A 16,280-nucleotide genomic window follows, 5' to 3' on the forward strand; every position below is an offset into this window, starting at 1 on the left:
TTACATTTTAGACACTTTAAAAGAGTGTACTTCACTTGAATCAATCAGTTTGTGTTAAAGATTTGAACTGATTTGGTCATTACAAATACTTAAATTCAAGTTCAAATATGGAAGTAAATCAAATTAGCTATTACATTTCATTTTAGAATGTTTTTAGTCTAAAATGGAAGTTGTCGAATTCATGTCTTGTCATAACATTTGTATAAGTAAGTACTGCTACCACTTCCATTTAAAACAAAATCCGTCTGACAATTAGCAAAAATGCTAACATATCAGTATTTTGGCATGACATAATTAATGACTTTTTAACGCGTGTGTCACTGTATTGTCAAAGACGACTCCTATTTATCTAACACACGCTTTCTACTTTCTTATAAATAGCGTTAGAGTTTACTTTTTAAGTCAATGTAATAATTCTATATTTTTGGGTACAAAATGGGTCCTGATTGGCCTAGTCTGTTTGATTACTAAATATCAATTGGCACTGAGACTCTATTAAAATAACTTTTGCTAAACACACAAAGCATTTTTTAATAATTTTTGTTTAATCTTCCACTGTTGATATACAAAAATAGCATTGGATAAATGCAGGGTAGTTATGTTAGTTAGGAAAGAGCATTTTATCTTTTGTGATGGGGATGATGGAAGTTTAACTAAATGAATTTGATAGTGTCTTGATCTGAAGATAAATAATATTGCCTAAACAATCTCAAAGCAAATTTCTGTACATTTAGATGCAAAACTAAAACTACTTAAAATACAAAAACAGTGTGTACGCAATGAAAAATTTTTTTGACGAAAAATATAAATAATCAAGCCTTATAAGTTAAAACGAGTGAAAATGAATATATTGTCTATGCATAACTTCTTTGCTTGAAAGGTCAACTCCAACCAAAATAAACTGGTCGATCTCTTAGCAGTTATATTCCTTTTCTCTTCTTCTTGTAGATATAAATAATTTGTCTTTAAATAACATTTGTTTGTCTTCTGGAGAGTTGTCTCATAAGACGACATCTTTTAAATTTTTGTAAATATGTGTAATCAGTCTCATGAAATTAAATTTGCTGTATAATTTACTTTTCCGGATAAGACATGTGTTCTTAATATTATTTTTTTCTGAGTTTTGTCCAAATGAAATCTAAAATAAACCGTTGCTGTGCAGTTTTTCTAAATAATTAATTGGTTGCTATGCACTTTTTCAATATAAATCGACGGTTGCTAGACATTTTCCTAATATAAATAAATGGTTGCTATGCAGTTTTTTTTACTTTAAATGAATGATGGTTTGCAACTAATGTGATGACACCTATTAGACCTTTGAAGTTAGGTCTATGTAATAGTTTATATAGTCCTGAATGAAATCATATATGGTTTCTAGGTACATTTCTTATCATATGATGGTGGTTGCTAAGCACTTTTTACATGACCGTGACTCTTTATTTTTCATATGTTGATAAAAAGTGGCTTAAAACATCCTGATCATTTACTCCATGTATAGTATGCTCCTTTCTATTATATTTCCTTTCAAAATTCTATAAATATTCACAAGGTCAAAGGTCAAGGTCATCAATGACCTTTGACCTTTGGACAAATTTATGGTAATTTTATTGCCAATAGTTTGCACATCATAGCCATTTAATAATAATTACTTTTTGTGGATTATTTTAATAAAATGGCTACCTTTTAGAGGTAAAAAGGCAAAAATGACACATTTTTGTTTCCATAGCAACCATCTTAGAACCCAATTTCCCAAACATTTTGTTATAATTTTTTTATAAGAAACATTGATACTTTTCATTCATAACCACAGGTTAAATGGAGGTGGATGCAAAAATGTCTATTTTGTTCATACAAATTGTGTAAAATTTGTCTTCTGAACTATATTGAAAAATGACCTCTGCTTCTGCGGTTGTGACAATATTCAGCCAAAATATTTTTTATATATGACATTGCTATTTTGTTTGTTAAGTTTCATGTTTCTAAAAAATATTTACAAATATCATCAAATAAAACCTAGTTTTTATTACGAATAAATGCAAAGTAGTTATTTTTTCGAATCTAAATTCCTCGGGAAATCTCATTCACTTGGTTGCCATGACAACCATGACCTAGCAACATTTGGATGGGCATTTTTCTTACTTTTTTACATGATCACATGTTTTGGCTAAGTTTCATGAAAATCGGTGACTATGCGTGCCGGCCCCCCTATATAAAATGGTTGGTGGTTACAGAGAATTGCTCTTAATTATTACAAGGGACCAAAAATGTAGATTGGATACACAATCATAAAGTGTCATATCGAACAAAGGCACGCTGTTCATTGTATCTAGTTTACACAAATCTCATACCGTATTTGATGCATTCCAAATTTATGACAACACACGAGATCTCAGATGAGTCGAACCTCGGATGAGTTGAATAATTTGGTACTATGAAGAAGTATTAAACATATCTTTATTTTTGTTTTTAGGCCAATTGAGAGTACAGGTAAGTTTTGATAACGATGAATCTTGCTATAAAAATACATACCATAATAATAGGATATAAAGTAGCTGCCAATATACAAATGATAGAAGTACAGAAATTGCTAAAAACTGGAAAATTCCCTCCAAATTATTTTGATACTGAAATGTAGACCACCAACAAAAACGAAATTGCATCACACTCGACAAGCTTATGCATGTATGAATAAGAGAGAACAAATTATCAAGGTGGCATTAAAAAATCATTGGGATATGGCTACCAAACAGACATATAAAGAAAGAGAAACAAGTTATATAATCAACAATTCATCTTATAGACTGGGTCTGACAGTAACATACATTTTAAAAAAGTTCTCAGAAAATTAATTTTGTAAATCAAATAATCTGTTATAACTATTTCGAGATTCAATTTCAAATCAATCATGTCAACAACTGATCTGTTTATTTTTTCCTATATCTGTTTGTTCATGACCACATTTGATGTCATTGCTCATTTTATAGTATTTGTTGTTTGTTTGACAGCTGATAAACAGCAGATAAAAGTTGAAAACGTCTGCTGCAAATTAGTTGTTCATACATTGTTGTTTTTTTTACTGAGATATTATGCCTTATCATTTCATTTAACTACTTAAATTTGTTTTCCTAAAATTTTCTAGCTATTAATTGATGTTTCATCTTATTATTTGATTTCAGATAATTTTCCACTGATAGTAGGCCTTGGCGTTGGAATCCCTTTGTTTTTGATAGTTCTAGCATTGATCATTGTCCTATGTGTATATAACAGTAAACGTCATAAAAGTAACTCGTTAGACGATGATGTTTTAGACAGGTAAGATTATAATAGAACTATCACGTTTAATTACTGTATATGCAAGGTTATATATATGTTCAAACAGAAAACCATTTATTGTTTTGACAAATCCTCGTATTGGGTGAAAAGGTTACAATTTAAATCACATGCAGCCAAGAATACATAGTAAAAATCAGTTAAATCAATCAAAGATAACCCCTTTTATTGTTTGTCAGTCTGAACAATTTTAAGTATATTTGTAATAGCAATTTTTATATTCTGTCGATATAAAAAATGAGTTGGAAATTCTGCTCATTGAATAATCAGTAAATGATGTATCACATATTAATAAAAACACTAAATCGGGTACTTGCAAATTGTGCTACATTCAAATAACTTCTCTAAAATATCTTATTGCATAGGTTTTTTTTCCAAAACAAATTAAAAATTCCTGTATTTTGATGAAAGTATTGAATTAAACTAAGATATCTCAAGATAAAAACATAATTTTATTGTAAACCTTCAAATGTTTGATTTCCTAATTGTACAGTTTATTCGTCCAATATTTATTTGCTTGTCTCCAATATATATAGTCTTTTGAACATATAACTAAACAAATGGCATTTATATTTTATTTTATTTTTCCCTATAGAACAATGCCTGCTCATGAAGGATTTTTCACTGGTGCTATATCTGGTCGATTCAATAGCTGGAATCGCCCTGGTGATAGTGCATTCCATGGTCGTTGGGATGATGAGTCTGTCGATTCAGAAAGAGGAGCGTATGATAATGAGATGTTTCGTGGAAAAGATATCTATGGTAAATAAGACAATGCAAGAGTTGAACATTAGAGGTTGTTTCAATTAAAGCAAATAATGATATAAAAAAATAATAATAATTGTTTACAAGTTAAGAAAATAGGATTTTGAAACGTTTAAAGAATGTGTCATATTTCAGCATTCAGCAATTGTGAAAAATGTATTATGTTAAAAGTTAAATGAGTTTTTTTGTAAGTATAATAACAAATTTTAACGTGAATTTTGGCAGTCATGTTATAAGAAATATCAGCAAAACAATAGTAAAATTGAGAAAGGAAATGGTGAATATGTCAAAGCGACAACCACCCGACCATAGAGCAAACAACAGCCGAAGGCAACCAATGGGTCTTCAATGTAGCGAGAATTCCCGCACCCGTAGGTGTCCTTCAGCTGGCCCCTAAAATATGCATAATAGTACAGTGATAATGGACGTCATACTAAACTCCGAATTATACACAAGAAACTAAAATTTAAAATCATACAAGACTAACAAAGGCCAGAGGCTCCTGACTTGGGACAGGCGCAAAATTGCGGCGGGGTTAAACATGTTTATGAGATCTCAACCCTCCCCCTATACCTCTAGCCAATGTAGAAAAGTAAAAGAATAACAATACGCACATTAAAATTCAGTTCAAGAGAAGTCCGAGTCTGATGTCAAAAGATGTAACAAAAGAAAATAAATAAAATGACAATAATACATAAATAACAACAGACTACTAGCAGTTAACTGACATGCCAGCTCCAGACCTCAATTAAACTGATTGAAAGATTATGTCTTCATCATATGAATATCAGGTACAATCCCTCCCGTTAGGGGTTTAGTATCATACTATCATAAAATATATGAGAAGAACATAACCCGTGTCATGCCAACAACTGTTTTTTTTAGAAGTAAATGTGTTTAGTTCCGATGCAAAGACCCTATCAGTGAATCAATGTTAAAGCCAAAATATGCAATCTTTAATGACCTGACAACAGTATCGTAACTATATCCCCTTTTAATAAGTCTATTTAAAGGTTTTGTTAGTTTCTGAGGAGAATACTGACATTTTTGTGCTTTATAAAGAATATTTCCATAAAATTTTGGATGTGAAATACCTGAACGTATAAGATGTCTGCATGTTGAGTTATATTTACGAATTATTTCCTTATACCGGTGATAAAATTTAGTAAATGTTTTGACCAGTTTGTGATATCGAAAACCCTGGTGTAATAATTTTTCAGTAATACATAAATTTCTCTCGCTAAAATCTAATACATTGTTACATACACGAGCGAATCGTACAAGTTGAGATATATAAACACCATAAGATGGTGACAAGGGAACGTCACCATCTAAAAATGGATAATTAACAATAGGTTAGTAACCCTGTATCATACATAAAAAAAACACCAGTAGCCAACAATTTATATTTATCACTGATTTCTGATCACATTCTTGATTTAAGTCCATTTAATGAAGTTATTCCAAATTGAAGTATGTGCACATATATCATATAATGTTACTGTGTACATTTACAAACGAAACACAAGTTTAAACCCAAGACACAGGAGTGGATCACATAAAAAAATGATTAACATAAAAGCAAAAGTTATGTCCAACATTAAGCCTGTGTGACAGAGTTGCAATCTTAGTTTAAGAAGAATTGCAAAAGTTCATGAACTAAACATTTCTGACAAAATATATTATATATTATTTAAAGCATGCCAGTATAGAAGTACTAATCGGATTGTATTCTTAAAGGGTAACCTTGATAGTTGTAAACCTGTATGATAAAACAAGGTGTTTTGTGCAAATAACACATATTTTTTATAAACCTTCATCAGATGCACAATTTGAGAAGTCACAGAATAAATACAAGATAATGTATAATAGAAAAACAAGGGATATGGAGTATTCATCCATGAAACAAAAGCAGTTCATGTCCAACAATAAAAGAAAAAAAGAAACATGCATACAAAAAGTAACAGAACAGCCCTTTTATTGCATGTACATCTTAAACACAGTGTAAAGATGCAAAGATTTCATGAAGAAATCTTGATTTTAAGACAAAGTCATATCTCATATATACTTGACGTTATGGAAGTTCTTTTAGAACAAAATGTAAAAACCATTGAACATCATTAAAACCAACTTGTAGCACAGTCCTCTTTGTTCCTGCTAAGCAGAAAAGATAACTATTATTTTTAAAACAAACAAAGAAAGTATATCTAATGAATTTATCCAGCATTTATTAGTAATTTGTACTACAAATACATTTTCCGATAAAGATGAACTTCTTGAATGAAGGAAAATAATAACTATCAAGGTGAGGCACATATGAACTTTATGCTCTGTAAATAAATGTAATTCACAAGCTTGAGAAATTTAAACTGTTTAATGTATTTACTTTTTCTTTTAATAGTGTATGATAACAATAAAGGAGGAAAACCTGCTTCATTTTCATGGGATTTTATTTTCAAAAGTTTACCTGGTAATGGTCAGGTAAGCATATCAGAAAATGTAATGGTTATTGGATTGAATCGTTAACCAAAATGTTTTTGAAAAGTTTCATGGAGGATTCATTTCTTGAAGAATTAATGAAGTCCTTATTAGGTTTTGAATACTGGGTAGTGAATTGAGCACTGTAAAGTCTGTAAAGCAAAATATTAGACAGTGCTATAATGTAATTAGAATGTTGGAAAGATAATTTTGATTTCGATAGACAGAGGGTGCATTAGCTACAAGTCTATTTGCAAATATTTGGCCATCACGACAAGTCATTACACAATCGTAAAAAGGAGTTTTTAAAATCTTTATCAGCAGTCAGTACATTTACAAAAAACAAAATGGCAGGCAAACAATACTCCTGAAACAGGTTTAGATACATGAAGATGGAGCAAAATACACCATCAAAGAAAGAGAGGACAGATAATATACTCCGGCAGGGTTAGCAATTCCTGCTTCATCAGGAACAGTTGTTACTTATACTCCGGCAGGGTTAACAGTTCCTGCTTCATCAGGAACAGTTGTCGTTACATTATTAGTAGTACATCTGAACAATTGTCACTTGAAATCTTATTTCAAATTTTTGATTTTATAGTCAGGTGTTCCTTATGTCAACAATTTTAGTAATGTCAACATTATAATCTTGCAAAGTTACATTATAAGTAGTACATGTGAAATGAGACTCAAGTGCTTAATCAATATATTGAAGGCAAAATGTCTGAGAATTACTGAATAACACACAGTTTAAACATATTGTAATCTTTTAGCATTTCAAATGTCAAAGTGTTCGTTAAAATATAAATATTTATTCTGGTACTTGTGATCGCATAAGGTTACATGTGCTATTGTGATATGGAATCACACTTAGTTTGAATGCTTAGTCTTTTTATTAAAAGTAAGACTTTTCATATTGCATATGTCATGAATAAACCTTTCGTGTTACAGTATCATATAAAGAGGCCAGAAACAAATCCAAAACCTAACCCAGTTTTTTCGGTAAGTTTATTATTTATATAAACTTTTAAAAGTCATTGGTAATCCAATCATTTTTTAATGACAAGTTATTTTAATTTTGTAAAACTATGAACATGAATACACATATATTTTGTGTAAGGAGCACACCCCTTTTAATAAAATCTGTATAGTGATCATGCATAAATGTAGTGTATCAATTAAGATATAAAAACACAAAATATAGAAATATAGTATGTTACTGCTTACAGATGGAAAGTTAATTTGACAATTTGAAAAATAAAATAATCAAAATCAAAATCCAGAAATGTTTACTAGACGTGTAATTCCATACATAAAAGAATAAAAACTGAATGGTGTATGGAACTAATGAGGATAATTTTGTAATGTCAAGAAAAAAGGTTCTCATTGTTAATACATTTTTTGGTGAGATGCTTTAACAAGTTTGATTTACTAAATGAATAAATTTTCACAGAAGATGTGTTATTCTTTGTTTTTATGTATAATAATTTGACAATAATGTTATACAATAAAATAATTTAATGTTGCTTTAAAGTTTACTTTGTATATATTTTTATTTCAGAAGAAAGGTGGAGGTCCATCAACTAATGCATAGATGACTTAGGATAGTTCAATAAATTTTAACAAGTGTTCCTCTAAGAGGGCTTCCATATACCCATGTGCCAATATTAGAGATATTCTTCATCTAATGAAATAGAGACATGAAAACATTGACATTGAATATGTGCTTTGTGTAATCATCATATTGTATATATCCCAATGTCAAAATTATGTGTTTTAAAAGTGAGGCATATAGAATGTATATACAGCTGATTTGTAAGGTCAGCTGTAAGTAAAAATTTCATACATTTTAAAATTATGATCTTTATACTTGACTGAAGCTGAATGTAATTAGTTTACAGGTAAAATATTATAATATAATAAATTATATTTATTGTAAAAAATAGAAAAGAACGTAAAATGTTTTCCAAACTGAAAACACTTAAAAGAAGAGAACAGCACAACACAACACAATACAGGTGTTTTCTGATGAACAGAAAAACGCAGGGATTTTGGTGTAAATTTATTTGTGGATATTTATACAGGGTTTTATAATGTAAAACTGTAGATATGATATATAGAATAATTATATCAGACGGATTCATTTTAATGGCAATTTATGTATAAAGGAATAGATGTGATTATGTGAAATAGGGAACTATTTCACTGTCTTTATTCTTTCATCTCAATTTTATCATTTTATTTAATACAACATTACATATTGATCATCATTTTTAGCAGATTTTTGTTTCCGAATTTTTCTTATTTTGTTAAATCCATTATTATTTTCCATTTACATTTAGTGTGAACACTTTAAAAGACAACTCTTTCCTTTAGTGGAAATAAGCAATACTTCTATTGAACTTATGTCCCAAGATTGTTTATGTACAGAAATAGATGTTCTTATGCTTATTTATTGAAAATTGCATTTGAAATTATCTCAAATTTGATTTTTGGGAAAGGCCAGTTTGGGATTATAAATCCAGATTTACATTATGAGTTGTAATATTGTCATTGTGGAATCTTAATTATTATTGATATAATGTTTTTTCTTCAATATTGCAATTTCCAAAATATATTTTATATTTTTAAGATTTTTTTTTTTATAAATTTATGAATTTGACTGGTGCTATCTAGATATCTAATCCATCAAATTTCTTCCCTGATACCAGTTTTTAAAAAATAATTCTCTATATTTGCTGTTCAATAGTGTTTCAAATTTTGTCAATTACAAAATCTATAGGAATACTCTTTCCATAATGCATGTTCTTCCATTGAAAGATTTTAACTAATAGTTATTATTGTTTTATAAATCATGCGTTACAATCATTTTCTATTTAACTTTTAATAAGAGCCAACTTGTTTTAAGGGTAAATGTGAGTTGTTATTTTACATGAATGAATGTGACTTTTTAGAATAAGTGCAATCGTCTTATTATGTACCATTTTCTTTATTCAATCAAATTGTATAAACATAATTATGAATTTTATTTTGCTTTTTGTAATGATATATACACATGGAAAAAAGTATTGCAACACCTTGATTTTTTAAAACTTGAAAAATCAGCCTCTTATTTTGGATGAAATATGATAAAATATTTGTAAAATAATATTGAAACGTAGTTAATGATAACATTAGCATTAAAACAAACAAAAAATGTATGAAAAAAAATGTTTTATCGAACCAAAATTTTTATTACAAAATGAAGTGTTTTTTGTATAAGATAATGAATTTTACAACTTTTACTCTAGTCGAACTTTACAATGTCAGACATTTCAAAATTAATCTATAGATGATTGTTCACATCATGGTTGATCGTTATTGGCCAAATAATTAGTACTTTGTGCGCAGCCTCCATTCAAACGAATAACCGCATCTTAACGTCTTCTGATACCTGCCATAAGTCGACTTATTTGTTGCTAAGGTAGCAGCAACCATTCCTGACAAGGGTATTGTTTATTTCATGACGTGTTTGAACTGGGGTGTCCTTTCGTGCACTTTACGCCCAATAGTGTCCTATATATGCTCGAGATGGTTCAAATTCGGGCTACGATCGGGCCAAAGAAGATAAACAGAATTCCATTGGAACAATGGATCTTCCTCCACGATGCTAATTTCCAATTTTGGCGAGTTTTACACTATATTAAATACGGGCAACTGTGTGTCTGTTCGTAGGCAAAGGTCCCCGAAATGGTCTTATCGCACGATAACCAGTAGCGATGAGCCGATCTCGAACAGTTCTTGTTTAAAGGCTCATGTATGGTCATCACTCCCTTTTTAGGATTGTATTGTTTGCAATGGGTTTCCTTCTGACCAACCTTCATTATGCTTGAGTTTCCCTAGCAGATGTTATAGGGGGTCTTCTTGATCTCGGAAGGTCTTTAACATCGTTTGTTGCCTGATTTGTATTCTCAAAACAACTTATAGTGGAATGGTGATGACCAACAATACGTGCAATTGTCACAACGACATACCTGCTTCTCTCATGCTGATTATCTGCCATCTTGCTTCAGTTATGAGTTGTTGATGACCTATTACAAGGTGTCAATCACATAATTTAATAAACTTGGTTATTTAAAGTGTTGAAAACAATGAGGATAAAAACATCTGTTTTGCTGTTTACGAGTACAGTAGCTGCATGTGCAGATAAGAACTTATCGAGTTGACATTTATTGATTAAACTCAGGTGATATTGAAATAATGTTTAACTAGTTCTATTTCAACAAATTATATCACAAAAAAATAAAGAGTGTTTTTTTTATTTGAATTTCAATTTGGTGTTGCAATACTTTTTTCCATGTGTATATAAAAGCATTTAGGTTTACATCTCAGGGATTTAGATTTGTTTAAACATTTGGTACATCTCTGGAAGTATCCATCAACAGTACTATCAAAGCTTGGTTTGGTAAATTCATCTACATGTACCCAGTAACAATAACTTGTCAAAATTGAAACCTTGATTTGCTCTAGTTTTTAAAAACAACTAAGTTTGAAAACAAATGAATATGTGAAAAATATAAAACAAAATAGATTCTGATGAAAACAGCGTTGAGGAAGATGACTTTCGCCTTTTATAAATTCTACATAAGCTTTACTTTGTATCATTGAATCAATCGGAGTTCATATTGTAAGTGCAATATTTTTATAAGTCATATTTGGAATTGTTGTTTTAGATACATTTCCTACATGGAAATTAAGCTTGCAAAGTTTATTCATCCTTTATAGCAACACTGTAAACTGCTTTTTATCATTTGTATTATAAGTTCTATCATACAAGGAAGTAGTATCATTAGCACAATACACTTTGAGGAATAACTAATAACTGACCTAAAAAATTTAAGATTAGGTCCAATGATATCTTCATGACAAAAATATAGTCCCCTAATGTTATAACTTCTATCAAATACATATCATTTTACATGTTCATTCTCATATACTGTAACACTACTGTGTGATGAATATATTATTTTTCTTTCAAATCTCAAAATCAAAAACATTGTTAAGTGTATGTTTTAAGTGTTCTTTGATTTTATTGAGGTTTATTTTATTATTTAAAACAAGTTATATGATTAGGGCAATACATTTGATTATAGGAAAAGGTGGTACTCAGCGTTTTAAGATGTGATTATTATTTACTCAAAATGAAAAATTGTAATGTTTTAATAAAACATGATTTTATATTATATTTTTTTCAAATAAGTAGCTGACAATTTGAATTTAATGTAAGCAGCTTATCAAGCTATAGTTGTTAATAGATTTGGAATTTTAACATACATGTATATATATATATATATGAAGTAAGTTATGTTCCATAATTACTTGTTTTGTCTTTTAAATATTGTTATATTAAGCATTTATATTTTAAGAAAAAAAATCAAAATTTATTTATACATATATATTCAAATATAAAAATAAAAATATTTTTATAATGGAGTGTTTTATTATCTAAATACTAACCTGCCCAGTGTATAATGCAATATTTACATTTGCTTGACATAATATGAAAGTTTTTCTTTCGATGCGCTTACTCAACAAAAAGCTTCATATTGTGACTCTCAGCTGATATTTTACAATATCAATATGCACACAAACTGATAATCGGTACATATGACTTATTGTTGAAATTGTTATATGTTAACTCATCTAAAATGCTTCACATAGACAAAAAACCCAAGAAATATGTGACTATTTAGGAATCATAGTAAAAATTTAGGAATCATAGTAAAAACAACTAATATCTTGTCCAAATGATGAAGGCTGATTGATGTCTAACAAACTTGTAAACTGGTACTTTCAAGAAAATGTTAAATGGTTATAAAAAACTTTCCAAACAAACTATGATTGGTATCTATGGTTAAAATATTCTTACAAAAATTATTATATGCTTCATCAGAGCTTAAAATGGGGAAAATAAGCAGCTTTTGGTGGGATGTCTGAACACTTAAAGATATTAACATGCTCAAAATTGGAGACAGGTTTTATCCCTAGGAACAAACTCTATATATCATTCAATTCTTCTTTATAAAAAATTTGGCAAAACTTTCCACAAATGCAATGATTCTCATCACCAACATACATAATAAAACCTCAAGACTTGACACATGATAAACAAGAAAGATATCTGATTCAGGGGCATTGATTTCAACACATTTTAAGACTGGGACAGGGATGCAACAACACAACATAAGAAAAAACTATATTGCAACACCACATCATAAGAACAAACTATATTGCAACAGCACAACAAAAGAACAAACTATATTGCAATAGTAAACATTAAAACAAACTATATTGCAACATCACAACATAAGAACAAAATATATTGCAATAGTAAACATTAAAACAAACCATATTGCAACATCACAACATAAGAACAAACTATATTGCAATAGTAAACATTAAAACAAACTATATTAATCAGTTGATAAAGGGGAAAAACTAAATAGACACTAAGTACAGATCAAAGAGTACTCACAGTTACTTACAGCTAGTTCAAAATCAATAAACTAATGAAAAAAATAAGGTGTCTAAGATTAAAATATTAATCAGTACGCATCCAACAAACAATTTATTTGGTGATTAAAAGATGCCATTAACAGTCAGAATAAAACATGACCTGAAAATATAAGTATCGTCAGATTGTATTACCATGAAAAAAACATGTGTATGAGAATGATATTTATTATGGTTAAAATTTACTTATAGCACACTCAATATTTATACCAAAAAGGGTGGAATTGGTTACCTTTCAGAATAAGTTTATTTAAATGATTTTTTGATAATAAAATTAACGGTACTAATTTTCTTGCACCAGATGCGCATTTCGACAATACATGTCTCTTTAGTGATGCTCGTGGCCTACATATTTGAAATCCAAAGCTTATATAAAAGATGAAGAGCTATAATCCAAAAGGTCCAAAAAGTAGAGCCAAATTCGTTAAAGGAATCAGAGCTTTACATGAGGGAGATACATTCCTTAATTTATAATAATTTCTATCATTTAGTAACAGCAAATTTTAATAACACAAAAAAATCCGTATTTTCATGCCAGTACAGAATTACTGGCTACTGGGCTGGTGATACCCTCGGGGACTAATAGTCCACCATCAGAGGCATCGACCCAGTGGTAGTAATAAAATTAACGGTCCTAATTTTCTTGCACCAGATGCGCATTTCGACAATACATGTCTCTTCAGTGATGCTCGTGGCCTAAACATTTGAAATCCAAAGCTTATATAAAAGATGAAGAGCTATAATCCAAAAGGTCCAAAAAGTATTTTAAGAACTGAACAATCAGATAATGTAATTAGATGATCATGCATTGAACATGATGTAGTCCTTGACCTCATGTTGATATACTTAAACAAAGAAATGCCTTCTACACACATGGCATTAATAAAATCAATATTATCGGAAATTCCAGCCAAAAAATCTTTTATTTACAATAAATGTTATTTTGTCAGCTAATGTTCCTTGACACAGATAACAACGAGAAAACCTTGTAAAAATGACCAAGATCAAAGAGTCTGAGCTATGTTTGCTGTTAATAAAATACAAGTTGAGTAAAATGTCATTTATTCAGAAATTAATTTAAAATGCAACTTACATCTTAACAATTATAATAGTACTGCATAAATGACAATGACTTTAATAAGCAAAGGTGGGGTTGAAAAAGTGCCACAAATCCCAAGAGGGATCCCCAACCGAGGACTCTGTATTCAACTTAGGAACTCCAGAATTAGAAAATTGAGCAAGCCATGTTGACCTCAATTAAAAACACCCAAAATTGAATAAAATATACTCTTTTTAACTTTAGCATTTCAGTAAAAGTGTAGAGCAAACCATGTTGACCTCTACAAAAATAATAACACATATTATAAACAAAACAAAACAAAAAAGAAATGATATATAAGTATACAAAATAATCATTGATAATTAAACTTGTAAGGAAAGGTAAAGCAAGCCATGTTGACCTCTACCAACCCAATAAATATCATTACATATAGTAAATGACTGAAATAAAAAAAAAACTTAAATTTGCAGAGCAAACCATGTTGACCTCTCTAAAAGTAAATACAAAAAATCACAATAAGGTAATGCAAGCCATATTGACCTCTACCAAAGTACTTAATAAGCGACTGAGATTATGTTAAATCTAAGTGTGAAAATTATCAAGTCGAATATAATGTTGAAAAGCGTTCGACTTCTATCTACCCATGCTTTGGATCAAGGCTAACGGCACACCTCTGGCAGCTGCGGATGTCGCAGCTCCAATTCGGAAACTGTGGCGTTTATAAAAATTAGTGTCTAATCCTACGAAATTAAGCAAACTTTTTAGTGAAGAATTGAAATAAAAACCCGCAACAGGTTTTCCACATTTAAATCGAAATAAAGGACCATGTGGACAATTTTGTAACCTTAGATATTCCTCAATAGCTTTAACAGGACATACATAATTTTCAGGACGTCTAGCTATTGATAATGTCTTACTCTGTAGATCACTATGTTTGTAGAACTTCATAGTAATTGTCATATTGCTCACATGACCATTTACTCTTTCAAACTTTATATCTTCCCTTTGAATTACTCTATAGATTTCAGACTCAGTTTTAACTGCAATTTCTCCAATCCTTAAGAAACAAAAATAAGCTGTAGACATCATAGCTTTTAACAAAACTTGATTATAAATGCCTACTATTACTTTTGGTAAAGCCTTAACCAATTTTACAAGAATGTTATAGGTTATTGGCAGTCGTGTATCAACAGAATGTCTCAACTGTTTTGTACCTTTTAACATTTTTTTAATAAAAAATGTGTCTGTTGGATCCTGTAAGAACTAAATTTTAAGCATAAAACTGATGTCTGATATGTAAGACGCAATTGTAGATGGTTGATAATTTTGAATAAATAAATGTGAAATAAAATGAGCAACCATGACATGAGTAGATGGAAGTACATTAACTCCTGGAAAATATTTCTGACAAAAATTTGAATACACACTTAGCATTCTATTATATGATGACTGAGTAGCAGCAGATAATGATACACTAACAAGCTTATCAGTCATAGATGCAAAAATTGAGGTGGAATGGCCACAGGAGTTGGACTTAACCAAGGAGCAATCTGATGAGCTTCCTGAAATGAAAAACGAGACAATAATGATTAGTTATTTGATATAGGCCGAGATGAAAAAAATATTTAATGGGTTTTTGTGTAGTTTAAAAACCAATACATAGTGGGGATCTATAAATGTTCAGAGGACGCTGAATTGAGTTGACAAGTGGTAGTGACATGATAACTTACTGCATGACTCCCTGTGGAGAGTATGGCATTGAATGCAGATGAATGTATAATTACATTCTAATGAAAATTGCAAATCGAAATTAAAGCATTATCCGTTAGTTGATTTTTAAGAGTTATAAAATCCTCCATGAACAGTTGCTTTCACACATCCTAATATTTTAGACGTATACAATTAAACACAAAACCTGAAATATACCAACCTCAGGCCAACTTAGGTATTATTTGTGATTTCGGTATTTTAAAACTTTAACACTTTTGTTTGGGCTGCCAGCGAAGCAGCAAAGCTTTGTTTTCCTACATCATGTGCAGATTTATCACAACAAACAACGCAAAAGACTTGTAAAGTCTTATAGATACCACCAACA

The 16,280-nt window shown here is 29.9% G+C and overlaps 2 protein-coding genes across 2 annotated transcripts in view; one reads left to right on the forward strand and one right to left on the reverse strand.

Moving 5' to 3' along the window:
- Positions 1-9,619, forward strand: part of LOC139510829 (uncharacterized) — a 193,618-nt gene extending 183,999 nt beyond the window's left edge. Inside the window, exons 73-78 of the mRNA XM_071297365.1 lie at positions 2,471-2,487; positions 3,177-3,312; positions 3,926-4,092; positions 6,497-6,576; positions 7,525-7,575; positions 8,135-9,619. Of these exons, the coding sequence (XP_071153466.1) occupies positions 2,471-2,487; positions 3,177-3,312; positions 3,926-4,092; positions 6,497-6,576; positions 7,525-7,575; positions 8,135-8,167 (484 nt within the window). The 3' untranslated portion in view covers positions 8,168-9,619. The remainder of the gene's footprint in view (positions 1-2,470; positions 2,488-3,176; positions 3,313-3,925; positions 4,093-6,496; positions 6,577-7,524; positions 7,576-8,134) is intronic.
- Positions 9,620-14,818: 5,199 nt separating this feature from the next.
- LOC139510830 (uncharacterized) lies at positions 14,819-15,409 on the reverse strand. The gene has a single exon (XM_071297366.1). The coding sequence runs from the start codon at positions 15,407-15,409 to the stop codon at positions 14,819-14,821; it is 591 nt and encodes a 196-aa protein (XP_071153467.1).
- Between the last annotated feature and the right edge of the window lie 871 nt (positions 15,410-16,280).

This window comes from Mytilus edulis, chromosome 2 (assembly GCF_963676685.1).
Source record: "Mytilus edulis chromosome 2, xbMytEdul2.2, whole genome shotgun sequence".
Classification (NCBI taxonomy): Eukaryota; Metazoa; Mollusca; class Bivalvia; order Mytilida; family Mytilidae; genus Mytilus; species Mytilus edulis.

What these genes read in the sequence shown, in the direction of transcription:
- LOC139510830 (XM_071297366.1), bottom strand. Translation starts at nt 15,409, where the DNA reads ATGTTAAAAGGTACAAAACAGTTGAGACATTCTGTTGATACACGACTG.